Raw genomic sequence first — 13,808 nt, 5'->3', positions numbered from 1 at the left:
AGCTTGAGACCAGCCTGAGCAAGAGTGAGACCCCGTCTCTACTAAAAATAGAAAGAGATTAATTGGCCAACTAAAAAAATATAGAGAAAAATTAGCCGGGCATGGTGGCGCATGCCTGTAGTCCCAGCTGCTCAGGAGGCTGAGGCAGAAGGATTGCTTGAGCCCAGGAGTTTGAGGTTGCTGTGAGCTAGGCTGATGCCACTGTATTCTAGCCCAATCACTCTAGCCCAGGCAACAGAGCCAAACTCTGTCTGAAAAAAAAAAACAAAAAAAAAACCTACATTAAGAATTAAGATCCTTATCCAAGCAGGAAGTATTTGAGATTGTGCAAAAAAAAAAGAAAAAAAAAAAAAAGAGAAAAGAAAAATATAAAATTAAAAAGAAAAAAAAGAATTAAGATCCTTCCCTCACAGTCATTCTGTTACATATATAAGAATGTGGTCATATGTGCCAATACATATGCATGGAAACATACAGACTGGCTTGCTTAAGCACACACAGTTGACAACTAGCCAGTCAAGAAAGCATATTAATTAGGTGAGACAAAGAGTTTAGCCCAGTGTTTGAGAGAGTTGCTGAATAGCTGGAGGGAAGGCAAAGAGGCTGAGACAAAATAACAGCACACAGTTGCATAGAGCTTGCTATTGACCAGGCCTGCTCTTTTTTTTTTTTTTTTAGATAGAGTCTTGATGTGCCACCCTGGATAGAGTGGAGTGGTGTCATGATAGCTCACAGTAACCTCAAACTCCTGGGCTCAAGCGATCCTTCTGCTTCAGCCTCCAGAGCAGCTGGGGCTCTAAGCGTGCACCACCAGGCCCTGCTAATTTTTCCTATTTTTACTAGAGATGAGGTCACTCTGGCTCAGGCTGGTCTTCAACTCCTGACCTCAAGAGACCCTCCCACCTTGGCCTCCCAGAGTGCTAGGATTACAGGCATGAGCCACCGTGCCCTGCCCAGAATAAGCTTCTAAACACACAAGTTTGAAGGTGTCACTCCTGTCATGTCTCTCTCTCTCTCTCTCTCTCTATATATATATATATATTCTTCTGCCTGATTTATTTCTGCCTCCCCTAAGAATCCTCCCCTCCTTTCTCGCCTCGACACCGTAGGTTCAGCCTGGCCTAGTCCAGGAATCGGGGGGAGCCCAGCTTGGTACGATTGCACAGCCCCTTTTCTATCGCAGGTCAGGTCTGGCATTTCGGTATCGTGGATGAGTAAATGGAGCAAGCATTTTCCTCTAGCCCCCACTGTGCACACCCAGGCTATCTGACTGAGCATCTGAACCAGTTCGTGGTTGCCATGCCAATTCTCTATGGATACTACAGCTTGCTTTGAAATCCCAACTCAGCTGCCTGGGGCCTTGACTACTCTCCTAGCTCAGCCGGCCCCCTCATCCAGGAGCTGCCTCTGTCCCTTTGCCCCCAGCTTCTGGCATCTCTGCACACAGACACCTAAAAAACAAGAGATGTCCCTAAATGCACCAGTATCACAAGAGACAGTGTGCAAGAACCTCCTGCTATGGGGCCTTTTCCACCCTCAGATCAGACCCCTTGAATATTGACCCTTAAATGGATTTTGCTCAAGTTTGCAATACCTCTTGGACTTTGCTGTTTGGACTGCTGTCCACTCCCCGGGAAGCAAACTCTGTTACTGCCAAGTTCTTTCCACCGGCTTCAGCCTCGCTGAACCAGCCTCACTCCTTTCAGACTCATTAAGAGTTCCAGCATGCCTCAAGGCTATGGTCTCAGTGCTTATGATACTATCTTACCTTTCTTTACAGCTCATAATCCACTTTTGAGCACATCTTGTAGGAGTCTCACAAAAGCTCTGTGAAAGAGGTAGAGAGGTTGTCATTAACCCTATCTTAGAGATGAGGAAACTGAGACGGAGAGAGTGTCAATATCATGTGTCCAGGGGACAAAGGTAATCAATAGAAAACTAGGTCTCCTCATTCCGATGCCCTCTTCACTATCCCGGTTGCTCAGAAATTTGGGTGGCTACTATGTGACAGATACTAAGTCCCACTTGCCTCAGTGTCTTTCCCTTATACTCTTGTGACACAGCCTCAAATTGAAAAAAAAAGTCAGCCCTGGGGTCCCCCTGACTCAGCCCCCCACCCAATTCCCCTGAGACACTGTGTCTACCAGCTCCCCTTGAGGGTTCCCGGGCCTGTTCCTACCTGGTTAACTGGACACAGGAGTCACACGCCCCCCTTGGGCTATAACAACCAGCCTGATGGCTTTCTTGTCCCACCACTGCCCCCTGGAGAGGAAAGCCTTGATCTGGAGTTGGAGGCTCTTTCCAAGGGGTATTGGTAGAATATTTTGAAGAGAAACTAAATTTCTTAGGTGATGATGGGGTTAGTATTTCTCAACATGGGGAGAGCATGAAGTTCCTTCATGGACCAGGATGGAATTTTTAAAAGAAAACATTTATTTTGATGGTCTTTTGGACGGGCAGGGGATGCTATGTGTTTGTTATATTGTTGTGGGTGAAAGGGGTGGATTTCAATATAAAGGAATCTCTCCCACCATGACGGTGGTGGGGGGGTGGACCTCTCCTCTGATAGATTATTTTTCTTTTTTTCTGAGGCAGAGTCTCACTCTGCCACCCTGGCTAGGGTGCCGTGGCATCAGCCTAGCTCACAGCAACCTCAAACTCCTGGACTCAAGCGATCCTCCTGCTTCCCGAGTGGCTGGGCCTACAGGCATGCATGACCAAGCCCGGCTAATTTTTTCTATATATTTTTAGTTGGCCAATTCATTTCTTTTCTATTTTTTAGTAGAAACGGGGTCTCACCCTTGCTCAGGGCTGGTTTCGAACTCTTGACCTTGAGCGATCCTCCTGCCTCGGCCTCCCAAAGTGCTAGGATTACAGGCGTGAGCCAACACGCCCGGCTTCCTCTGACAAGAGTATGATGCTAGCTTCAAAGGGGAGAGGAAATTTCTTCAAGGGAAGGAATGCTTCTCTTTTAAGAGAGGGGAAGCTCTCTCTCGGGAGTTGCTAAGTGTGGTGAAAAGGAATACTTACTCTTCCTTTTCTTTTCTAACGAAGAAATCTCCTTGAATGAGGAAACCTTCCCTGCCTTCTCTGTGAAGGGGAACAACTGTTTCAGGGGAGACCAATTCTGATAAGATTATGGCTGATTTTCTCCTCCTTCCTGATATGCAGCACTTCCCACATGGAGTCTGCGTACTCTGAGAGGGAGCGCCGAGTAATTTCTCCTGCTAGAAGGTGAGGAAGCTGATGAGGGACACTTGCCATGGGGGGAACTTTTCCTCTGAGGGGCTGTTGGTGAGGGCGGTGACTCTGAGAGGAGGAAACGCCTGTGAGGCTGGGGAAGCCTTTCAGGAATCCCAGGAGCACAGAGTGCTGACGGGAGCTAGGCTCACGCCTGTAATCCTAGCACTCTGGGAGGCTGAGGTGGGCAGATCACTCAAGGTCAGGAGTTTGAAACCAGCCTGAGCAAGAGCCAGACCCCTGTCTCTACTATAAATAGAAAAAAATTAATTGGACAACTAATATATATAGAAAAAATTAGCCAGGCATGGTGGTGCATGCCTGTAGTCCCAGCTACTCGGGAGGCTGAGGCAGGAGGATTGCTTGGGCCCAGGAGTTTGAGGTTGCTGTGAGCTAGGCTGACGCCACGGCACTCACTCTAGCCTGAGCAACAAAATGAGACTCTGCCTCAAAAAAATTAAATAAATAAATAAAAATATAGAGATGGGCCAGGCCAGCCTTTGTTTGTTCACAGGGAAACCGAGGCTCAGAGAAGGAAAAGATTTGGTAATAAGTGACAGAACCAGAATGTGAGCCCAGCCTTTTAAGGTCCCAGCCCAGGATTTTCCCACCACAGCTGACAGGGGATGGTGATGCTGGCGAGGAAACTGCTGCTGGGACATGTGTGACCCGTGGTGCAGGCATCTCTAGGGCGGGGGACATTGGTTCCCGAGAGAAGGACACTGGGAAGGAGGATGGAATTTGAGGGTATGTCCAGAGGAAAGGGTGATGGCTTTGAGTCACTGTGCGACCCCATGGTTGGATTGTGGGGCATCAGTTTGGAGGGAACATCAAGTTTCAAGGGAATAAGGGAACAAGTCTCCCAGGAGCGCGGGGGACGGCTCTTGCCAAGGTACCCAGGGAATGTGTGCCACACTCCAGGATGTGAGAAATTTCTCTACCATTCCCTGTCTCTCCAGAAGGAGTTATCATTTTAATCTCTTTAAAATCAGAGGAGGCCAGGCGCAGTGGCTCACGCCTGTAATCCTAGCACTCTGGGAGGCTGAGGTGGGCGGATCGCTCGAGTCAGGAGTTCGAAACCAGCCTGAGCAAGAGCGAGACCCCATCTCTACTATAAATAGAAAGAAATTAATTGGCCACCTAATATATATAGAAAAAATTACCCAGGCATGGTGGCGCATGCCTGTAGTCCCAGCTACTCGGGAGGCTGAGGCAGGAGGATCGCTTGAGCCCAGGAGTTTGAGGTTGCTGTGAGCTAGGCTGACGCCACGGCACTCACTCTAGCCTGGGCAACAAAGCGAGACTCTGTCTCAAAAAAAAATATAAATAAATAAAATAAAATCAGAGGAAGGGGTTATGTGAATTAGATCCAATAAAGCTGTTATTAGAAAATGAAAAAAGAAACAAAACAAAACCAAGAAGCACAACCAAAAACCAGGAAAGAATGGCTCGGGGCCCGGCTTTGCGGGCCGAGCGCACTGGTTCCTCATTTGCAGCTGCAGCTACCCAAGTCACTATTTCTCTTGCCCCATTCCTTTCTCAATCAGCAAAAAGCCAAGGCCAGCTCATCCACGGGGAGGTCAGAGGTTGCAGGAGAAAGAACTTGACAAACACACAAGCCACCTCTTCATTTACTGTAAAATCCTGTTTAATGTGTAACATTTCAGGCAGAGCGAGGCCTTGGGGACTGGAGGCAGAGGCAGCCCCGACCAACCCCCACTCCAACTTATCTGCCTGCTTCGCCCTCCCTAAGTCCCTCACCCCACAGTCGTCCTCCTTCTCCTTGTGGCCGGCAAGGCAAGGCTGTTTCTCCTTTTCTTGCCACCCTCCCTCCTCCACCCGCACGGCCACAGCACCGCCACTCCACTTGCCCACGTCCTTCCCCACTGGTGCGACTGCAGACATAGGGCACCTGACAGCACGGGGTTAAGATTAGTTTCATAATTGGAGATGCTGTCAGAGCATCCCACCTCTCGTCCCCAGTGGCCCCAGGGAGGGGGAGAGGGAAGAGGAAGGGGTACAGGCGACAAGAGCTGCCCACACCCTTGATGACCTTGAGCACTGGCTTCGGTGGCCTCCAGCTCCCTCCTCAGCCAGAAGGCCCTGGGAGGAAGGGAAGCAGGGAGGGAGGGAAGGTTTGGGCCGAGTCATCCCTGGCCGGCAGAGGCCTGTGCACCAGCAGGGGAGAAGGAGGGGTTCTGGGGCAGGGGCAGGGGCAGGGCTGGGATGGACGTTGCCTGGCAGGTGGCATCAGCAGGCCGAGCAGCGGTCGCTCTTCTCAGCCAGCCCGGCCCCGGAGCCGGGGCTGCGGCGCAGTATGTCCTTCAGGGAGCCATCCTGCTCGCTCAGCAGCTTGTTGATCTCGTTTTGCTTGTACTCGGGCGACAGGCGGTGGCCGAAGCCGGAGCCCTTGCGGGAGGGCGGATTGGAGCGGCGCTGGGCCCGGCGGGCGCAGGCGCGGATGATGAGGTACACCACCTCGGCCACGTTGAGGATGATGCAGATGCCCGAGGCGGCCAGCATGAAGACGGTGAAGACGGTTTTCTCGGTCGGGCGCGACACGAAGCAGTCCACCGTGTTGGGGCAGGGGTAGGCCTCGCACTTGACCAGCCGCACCATGGCGTAGCCGGGGTAGAGCAGATAAAAGACATACATGAAGACGGCCTCAAAGAGCAGCCGGAACACCACGCTGATGACATACGTCCACCACAGTGTCCCTGAGATGTGGACCTTGTGCCTCTTCACCTCCTCCAGGTGCAGCGGGTCCCCGTGGCCCTCAAGCCGCAGCATTTTCTTCTCGATGTGCTGCTGGTGCGCCACGTGCATGGCCACGAGGAGAGCTGGGGTAGAAACTAGGATGAGCTGCAGGGACCACAGACGCACGTGGGAAATGGGGAAGAAGTGGTCATAGCACACGCTGTTGCAGCCGGGCTGGAGGGTGTTGCAGATGAAGGACGATTTCTCGTCACCCCACACGCTCTCTGCAGCCACCACCAACACCATGATCCTGAAGATGAAGATGACCGACAGCCATACGCGGCCAATGGCAGTGGAATGCCGGTTCACGCCACTGAGCAAGGTGTACAAACCTGTCCAGTTCATCCTGCCTCATTCACACCTGCAAGACACGAGCCACCAAGGAAGCCATCAGAAAGCTGCCGCAGGAAGCCGGGCACCATAGCACTGCCCGCTCCAGCCCCCACCTCTTGCAAGAGCCAGTGGCAGGAAAGGAAGGACAGTCACAGCTCTCCTGCTCGCCCCATCTCCCTCGCCAGCCTCTCCTCCTCCTCACTCCCTTGACTTGACCTCCTCGAGCCCCATCCCCCTTCTTCGCTTTCATTCAACATTCTTTCCTCTCCAGTCCCTTTCTTTGGCAAGCCCATCTTGTCCTGCTGTCACCAGCCCCTCTGGCTGCCCACCCCCTAGCTGCTCGACACTCGACCCGGGACAACCCGACAGAGCCCTGTTACCTTGGGGAGCGCCTATCCCTGAGGCCACCCAGACAGGTCCCCTATGGTCTCATGTCTGCGCAGAGGGAGTGGTCCCTGGGTCCGCGCCTGCGTCCCAATTCATCGCCGCCCGGTGCTGGGGAGTCATATGCTGCTTTATACCCAGTGTCCGCACAATGGGACCTTTGTGGGGCTCTGAACAACGCCCTTTAGAATTCAGATCAAACGCCCTGACTTCCGCCCACCCTACACACAGAGCACTTGTGTCCCAGCGCCGGACACCCAGCCTGCACCCACCTGTTCTGTGCCCGCCCGGTCCATCGCCGCACCCGCCACATAGCCCCACCAGAAGAATGGCTACGGGGGAGGGAGATGAAACACAGGCAGGTGCATGTAAGAGGGGACCCCAGGGGACCAGGAGGCTCTGGACTGAGGTCCTCCCCCATAGCCCAATCAGAAACTTAGGGTCAGCAGGATTTTTCCCAGGCTTCGATCCCCTCCAGGGCTTGGGAGAGCAAGAGGGGAGGAAAGGGAGGTCCTATTTATCAAGCCAGGCACTGTGCTAAGCATTTTCCCATACATTCTTTCTTTTGACCCATTTAGCAAGTCTGCCACCCCATTTTCCAGATGAGGAAGCTGAAGCTCGGATAAGTAACTCACTCCGGGTCCCACAGCTACAAAGTGGCAGGGTGGGATGAAATGCAAAAGCATCTGAAGCAGAAGTCTAGGCTCCCTCCACAGCACACTCCTTGTGTTTTTGCAGATAGTGTCAGCAAAAAGCAAAGGCTAGCCATTCAAAAAGAAGAAGAAGAAGAAAAAAGCAAAGGCTGATGTTACTCATAAAAGCACACGAAGCATGGAAGCTGTTGACCTGTGAGCACATCCCAACTCCAGTGTTATGGAGCAAACCCTGACCGACCCTCTTTGAGTTTCAGCAAGCCAGGAGGAGAAAGCAAAAGGTCACAGGCAGACAGAAGGTTAGAGACGGAAGAGGTAAGAGTCACATAGCTTTGGGTTTGAAGCCTGCTTTTTCACCTAATACTACCTTGGGCTAGTTACTGAACGTCTCTGAGCTTGCTTGCTCATCTATAAATAAGGCAAATACCCAATTATCATGAAATTCAATAAGGCAACCTGCAGAAGTTCTTAGCCCAGCTCCGGTTTCATAGTTGGTGATCAGGGGGATTAAGAACCTTCTCGGGAAGAGAAAATGTGTCGCTTTAGGGCACTGAATGGTCTGCTAAAGCCAAGATCTCTCTTTTTTTTCCTCCCCAATGCTGTTGTTGACCTATAGTGTCTGTCTGAGATAGAACAGACAGCGCCATTGCTGCCTGCCCTCAACTTCAAGTGCCTCCTGCTTTCACAAGCTTGTCAGTTGCTCTAGGGAAGAAATTCTCCTCTGTCCCTTAGGCAGGCAAAGAAGGCCTCTCCCCACCTTCCACCACTTCTGCCATTAAGCTGCAGGGAGATCATGCTAGAAGCAGGGAACTGGACGTGAGGAGAACATGCAGCCCTGGACCGCAAGAAACGCAGTGGTCCCTGGGGTCATTTCCTGACCCCGGGCACGCTCCAGCAGGGCCAGTTGTTGTGGAAAGAGTCCCATATTCAGTTCTGAGTGGCCCTCTCTGTCGTAGAGGGAAGGGGTAGGGTTAACAGCAACTGAAAAAATGGCAGAATGTGGTGAAAGAAACTGGGGGAAGAAGGGACAGTCCACAGGTTACTCCTCTAAAAAAGGTTTCTTCATTTAGCTAAAAAGGAAAAACAGCCTTGGTGAATTCATGTGTGTGCCTAAACCAGCCTGGGGAAACAGCACCATGTCCTTTCTCCCAAGCCTGGGATTCTTTTTTCTTTTCTTTCTTTCTTTCTTTTTTTTTTTTTTTTGAGACAGAGTCTCCCTCTGTTGCCTAGGCTACAGTACAGTGGCGTCAGCCTAGCTCACAGCAACCTCAAACTCCTGGCTCAAGCGATCCTTCTGCCTCAGCCATGAGAGTCCAGCTAATTTTTTCTATTTTTAGTAGAGACGGAGTCTTGCTCTTGCTCAGGCTGGTCTCGAACTCCTGAGCTGAAGCGATCCTCCAGCCTCGGCCTCCCAGAGTGCTAGGATTATAGGAGTGAGCCACCACGCACAGGCCCCAAGCCTGAGATTCTAAAGGCAAAACTGCTGCAATACACACCACAGACAGCCATAAGGAAATGCTTGGAGGCCGGGCACAGTGGTTCCCGCCTGTCATCCTAGCACTCTGGGAGGCCAAGGCGGGAAGATGGCTCAAGGTCAGCAGTTCGAAACCAGCCTGAGCAAGAGCGAGACCCCATCTCTACTAAAAATAGAAAGAAATTAATTGGCCAACTAAAAATATATAGAAAAAATTAGCTGGGCATGGTGGCGCATGCCTGTAGTCCCAGCTACTCGGGAGGCTGAGGCAGGAGGATCGCTTGAGCCCAGGAGTTTGAGGTTGCTGTGAGCTAGGCTGACGCCACGGCACGCTAGCCCGGGCAACAGAGCGAGACTCTGTCTGAAAAAAAAAAAAAGAAAAAGAGAAAGAAAAGAAAAATGCTTGGCCCGTGAAATGTGAAATGCGTTACCCTCTGAAACAGGGCGGCTCAGAGAATGATTAAGTGCCAGGCCCGCGCGCGCACACTCGCTCATGTCACCCTCAGAACAACTCCTTGACGTAGGTGTTGTTTTTGTCCTCATGTCATAGATGAGGAAACTGAGGCAAAGAAAGGCGAGGGGACTTACCCAAGCGTCTCGCAGTGACAAAGCTGGGATCTGCGCCAGGTCAGGCTGACTCCAGAGCCCATACTCTTTCCTATAAGCTCCACTGCCTTGGACAGAATAATAACTTTTTTCCCATGGGTATTTTTTAGGAACAGGGAGATGCAAAACTGATGTGACTTAGTTTCCTTTAGCCCTTTCTCCCCTTTCCTATCAATTGACAACTCCTTTCCTCGCCTTCCTCCCAGGCTTTTTCCACCGCCTCCTGGTTTGGTCTGTTTATCCTTTCCTTTCTTTCTTGGGCTGCTCCCTCAAACTCCAAAGCAAGGCCGGGCGCGGTGGCTCATGCCTGTAATCCTAGCACTCTGGGAGGCCGAGGCGGGAGGATTGCTCAAGGTCAGAAGTTCGAAACCAGCCTGAGCAAGAGCAAGACCCCGTCTCTACTAGAAAGAAATTAATTGGACAACTAAAAATATATAGAAAAAATTAGCCGGGCATGGTGGCACATGCCTGTAGTGCCAGCTACTCGGGAGGCTGAGGCAGAAGGATCGCTTGAGCCCAGGATATTGAGGTTGCTGTGAGCTAGGCTGACGCCACGGCACTCTAGCCCGGGCAACAGAGTGAGACTCTGATTTAAAAAAATCAAAAAACTTCAAAGCAAACCTTAGCTGTTCTCTTCTGTCTGCCTCTCAGGGGTGCACCACAGACATTCTGCCACCCCTGAGTCTCTCAGTTCTTGTAGCTCCCCACCTCTTACCTTCCTGAGCCTTCTGGGATGGAGCCAATAGCTCCCTCTGGGGCCTCTAAGGACCCTTGTGTGGACGCTGGGATCTGAATTTTTGCTTTCCCCTTTGGAAGGAGAACTGATCCCTGTGTCAACATCAATACCTCAAGGGTTTCATTTAAAAAACATCCAGGGGAATGACCTGATTTTGAAATCCAAATTGTTTTTGCAACTTTAGGTTAAAGTCCAGGTATCGATAGGCGCTGTGTTGCTTCAGGCGTGTTGGGCTCTTGTGTTTAATTAGACAAGGTTTCTCTGGCCTTGTCAGGCTTTGGCCCTTTCCTCAGATTCAGGTTTTCCCCAGCACGCAAGCACAGTACAGAATCAGGTGATCTCACGTAGTCCTTACGACAGTCCTGTCATATTATCCCCATTTTCCAGACAAGTTGAGGCTCAGAGAAGTTAAGTAACTTGCCTCAACAGCTGCTGCTGAGTGGTGGATCAAGTTTCAAATTTATTTTCCTCTGACCTTAAGGCCTTTGTACGTAGCACTGTTTTTGGCAGCCTCTCTTCTTGTGAGGACTTTGCATTCTAAACGAGACCAGGCCTACTACTCAAAACCCTGCCCTCATCCCTGTGCGTGTGCGCGCGCACGTTCATCAGGCCTGTCTCTCTCTGCCTCCGCGCTCTCCCTGCCCTTTCTCCAACTACAGGAAAATCCTCGTTTTTTGTGGGGGCTTTGGGGACAAGGGCCTGGCTGGGCTGGATGAGGTTACATTGAGCCTCAGACTCCATGTTCCCTCCCCCATTTCACAGGAAACCTCTGGTCAAGAAGGGACATGGGGCTTTCTTTGAGATTTTCTTCTGAATTTATTTATTTGAGACAGAGTCTCACTTTGTTGCCTGGGCTAGAGTGCCGTGGTGTCAGCCTAGCCCACAGCAACCTCAAACTCCTGGGCTCAAGCGATCCTCCTGCCTCAGCCTCCCGAGAAGCTGGGACTACAGGCATGCGCCACCATGCCCGGCTAATTTTTTTTCTATATATTTTTAGTTGTCCAATTAATTTGTTTCTATTTTTAGTAGAGATGGGGTCTCGCTCTTGCTCAGACTGATTTTGAACTCCTGACCTTCAGCAATCCACCCGCCTCGGCCTCTCATAGTGCTAGGATTACAGGCATGAGCCACCTCACCCGGCCAGATTTTCTTCTGAATTTCTGGCTACCTTCATCAGTTTGGTGTGGCTAAGGCCAAACTCCTCTGGCCCTCTTCCTCCTCCCCTGCTTCTCTACCCTGCCTCCCCCCTGCGGTTCTATCAAGACGGGGTCTCAATGTGTCGCCCAGGCTGGCCTCGAACTCCTGGGCTCAAGCGATTCTCCCACCTCAGACTCACTGCTGTGGTCTTTTCATAGAACTGTTGATGCCAGCTCCCTTATCCATCGTTTGGACTATACTCCCCATACTCCTCCATTGCCCATCTGACTTCCTGTTGCTCTTTACTGGGGCTTACTATAATGGTCACCATTTATGAAATGCCTACTATGTTCTAGGAGCATGAACTGTCATGTTTGCAATGACCGAGTGAGCCACGAGCTGTTATCTTCAATTCACAAATGAAGCTATGGAGGCTCAAAGAAGCTGAGTAACTTATTACACAGCTGTTAGGTAAGTGCTGGAGCTCAGATTAGGCATCATTTTGGCCCCTCACCCAAGCCTGGGGCCCTTCTCCATTGCCATGCTACGTCCTTATCTACACTCCTCTCCCTTAAAACCCTTCTTGTCTATACTCTCCTCTCCGTATCTCATTTTCTAAGTCCACAGGTTCTTCTGTGCCATTCCCAACAGCTGGAACAACTTTCAGACAGCTGGAGGACCACTCATCCTTTAGACCTCTAATCCATCAGCCACCCCAAGCTCAGCTTGAGTCTGCCTGCCTTCCTCAAGAAAATGGAAACGCGTGCTGCCTGTCCTCAGCCCCGTCGGCTGGGCCTCTGCAGCCGGCTCGCACTGTATTCGCCCCCCAAAGTCCCGCGTTGGGTGCACGCCTGGTTTGCCTTGTAATCAGGAAAGGAAAACAGTACTGGGCTGCGCCCCACCATCCCACCAAACCCTAACCCTGTGTGGCAGGACATGTCTCGGAGAGACCAAGTTGGTCACTTTTGCACCTGCGGGGTCCCTCAAGTCTACCTGGGGACCTGGCCCTATGGGGATGAGGGGTATCCTCGGCTGCAGAAGAAAGAGCTAGAGGAGGTGCCACTTTGAGCCTGGGGAGAGGACAAGAGTTGGGGGCTGCAGAGAGAAGCTAAGCCAAGCCTGGTGCCCGGCAGCAGCGGCCTCGCCCCAGCTCCGAGGGAAGCATGGAAGGGACCTAAAGGGCCAAATGCTGAGGTCAAGAGGAGGCAAGACCCAGGCCTCTCCGGGCCCCCATTTCTGGCCCCCTGTGCCACATCAGCCCTCCCTGGCCCACCTCCCTCCGTCCCCGGTCTCCTCACCTCCCCGACACTGCCACACCTGGCTGCTGCTGCCCTTTCCCAGGGAACGTCTGCAGGCGTGTCTGCCCTATGCCACCAGGTACTGTCAGCCCAGCCCAGGGGAGGGACAACAAGCCCAGGGCCGGAGCCAGAAATGGCCCACAGCCCAAGAGGAACCAGACAAACATTAACCAGCTCCACCTCCTCCCACACGGAATCATTAAACAAGATTGGTCCCCTGAGCTCCCAATGGGTTTGGAGAGACAGGTCACATACCCTGGAGTCACTGCCCTGTCCCAGAGGGAGACAGGCATCATTGTCACCCACATGTCCGTGTTTAGTCTACCTGGGAAACTGCACTGGTCCTGGGCTTCCCATCATTCCTCAGCGTCCCCTCGTCCCCAGCCTGCTGCAGAGAGGGGTCCCGCACGGGGCGCCACCCTGGCCATCCCTTTAGCTCTCAGCCTCTCAACTATATGCCGATGGGGAGGAAAAGCCATGGGGATTCCTCCTGGCACCTGACGTCAAAGTGGGAGCTGGCGGTGCTTCCTACCCATATGGCAGTACCAAGGTGCCCTGTGGCCAGCTGCTTATCGCGCATGTCACGTGTGGCTGGGGACAGACCAGAGTATTTCCAATCCCATCCCAGAACACTAAAACCTTCTCAGAAATTGCCTTCTACCCTCGAGGCCAGCGCGGTTGAACTGCAAAGTGTATCATGTGCAGCCATGATTCTTGGAAATCATTAAGGTAAACAAAGAATGTCAACCATTAACTGAGCGATCATTCTGGTATCAAGATCTCCACCACCAAGGGCGTACCTGAAGACCCTACTAGTTCTGTGGCCTGAGTGGCAGCACAGAAATCAGACACCGGTCCCCTGCCTTCTGCTCTTCACCTCGGCTCGAGCTCACTGCCAGAACCAGAGCCAGGGCCTCAGTTTCCCTGGCCCAGCCTGGGCATGTGGATATGTCGTGTTGCTACTGGACACCTGCTAGGAAGCCGGGACAGGGCTACATGCGGGGGTAGGTGACAGAGGAGGAGAAAACATCCCAACTGTTCTTAAGGGATTTATCAACTTCCTGAGGAGCAAAGACCAAGACTCAAGAAATTGCCACGAATAATAATACCAGTTCAATTACGTGGTTCTACCTTGGACTGCTGAGGGAGTTCAAAGAAGGGGGAGATGAGAGTAAACTGAAGTAATCAGG

The 13,808-nt window shown here is 51.9% G+C and overlaps 1 protein-coding gene across 4 annotated transcripts; it reads right to left on the bottom strand.

The window, feature by feature from the left end:
• Positions 1 to 4,870: 4,870 nt before the first annotated feature.
• Positions 4,871 to 12,747, bottom strand: GJB1 (gap junction protein beta 1). Of its 4 annotated transcripts, XM_012736209.3 has the most exons (3): positions 10,163 to 10,290; positions 9,430 to 9,515; positions 4,871 to 6,358 (listed from the first exon to the last, which is right to left on the bottom strand). In XM_012736209.3, the coding sequence occupies exon 3, from the start codon at positions 6,340 to 6,342 to the stop codon at positions 5,491 to 5,493; it is 852 nt and encodes a 283-aa protein (XP_012591663.1). In that variant the 5' UTR covers positions 6,343 to 6,358; positions 9,430 to 9,515; positions 10,163 to 10,290; the 3' UTR covers positions 4,871 to 5,490. The 4 variants fall into 4 exon arrangements, with proteins under 4 accessions (XP_012591663.1, XP_012591661.1, XP_012591660.1 ...); XM_012736207.3 differs by lacking the exons at positions 9,430 to 9,515; positions 10,163 to 10,290 and adding an exon at positions 12,619 to 12,747; XM_012736206.3 differs by lacking the exon at positions 9,430 to 9,515 and having other exon boundaries at positions 10,163 to 10,292.
• Positions 12,748 to 13,808: the final 1,061 nt, after the last annotated feature.

Source organism: Microcebus murinus, chromosome X (assembly GCF_040939455.1).
Source record: "Microcebus murinus isolate Inina chromosome X, M.murinus_Inina_mat1.0, whole genome shotgun sequence".
Lineage (NCBI taxonomy): Eukaryota > Metazoa > Chordata > Mammalia > Primates > Cheirogaleidae > Microcebus > Microcebus murinus.
Note: the sequence above shows the minus strand (reverse complement) of the source record. Positions and strands in the feature narration are given on the sequence as shown.

Coding starts and splice junctions, on each gene's coding strand:
- GJB1 (XM_012736207.3), bottom strand. CDS start 6,342: ATGAACTGGACAGGTTTGTACACCTTGCTCAGTGGCGTGAACCGGCAT.